The sequence below is a fragment of the Plasmodium reichenowi genome, chromosome 2 (assembly GCF_001601855.1).
Source record: "Plasmodium reichenowi strain SY57 chromosome 2, whole genome shotgun sequence".
In the NCBI taxonomy this organism is placed as follows: Eukaryota; Apicomplexa; class Aconoidasida; order Haemosporida; family Plasmodiidae; genus Plasmodium; species Plasmodium reichenowi.
The window spans coordinates 298,212-298,981 of NC_033647.1; the positions used below are offsets into that span (position 1 = coordinate 298,212).

At 17.5% G+C, this 770-nt stretch overlaps 1 protein-coding gene across 1 annotated transcript in view; it reads right to left on the minus strand.

Moving 5' to 3' along the window:
- Positions 1-104: 104 nt before the first annotated feature.
- The window catches only part of PRSY57_0208500 (transporter, putative), a gene marked incomplete at both ends in the record, with an annotated part of 3,730 nt that continues 3,064 nt past the window's right edge, over positions 105-770 (minus strand). Inside the window, 2 exons of the mRNA XM_020114406.1 lie at positions 105-313; positions 557-770. Coding sequence (XP_019970876.1) covers positions 105-313; positions 557-770 — 423 coding nt within the window. The remainder of the gene's footprint in view (positions 314-556) is intronic.

Consider the following 770-nt stretch of genomic DNA (forward strand, 5'->3'; position numbering starts at 1 on the left):
TTATTTTTTTTTTTTTTATATTTTTTATATTTTTTTTTTTAAAAAAAAAAAAATTTTTTTTTTTTTTTTTTTTTTTTTTTTTTTTTTTTTTGAATATACTTTACCTTATATGTAGTTCTATTATAAAAAATTTCTAGTTCTCCTTTATTTAAATATACTTCAGCTTTTAAGACTAGCAATGCAAAGATTGTACTTATCAAAAATATGAGTATTCTACATAAATATAATACATATACATGGTACGTTAAATAATTGAATGTTATACTGACCATTATGTTTAATACCCAATAGGTTATATTGAAAAATAGCACACCTACATAAAAATAAAATAATATAAAATAATATAATAGGTATATTATTATATTCCCGTGAATATATAAAATACAAACACGTGCACATATATATATATATATATATATATATAGTGTGCCATTTTTTGTGTAGAAGATGCAAAAAAAATATTTCTTTACACACATATTATATATACAATATCATAATAATATAGTTGATTATTATATAAAAAAAATAGGATTTATACACAAAATGCATATTTTACTTTTAGTAGTTAAATTTTTAAATTGATATTCAGTGTTGTAAAACCAGCCTAATATTATACAAATAAGAAGAGATACAAATACTCTACCATTTTCTGATATAGTAAAATTTAAAAACCATATAATATTCTTAGAATCCGAATTTGATATAAAAAAAGAAGAAATAAAAAATAAAATAGACAATAATAATATGATATTCCTCTTTTTAATATTTTT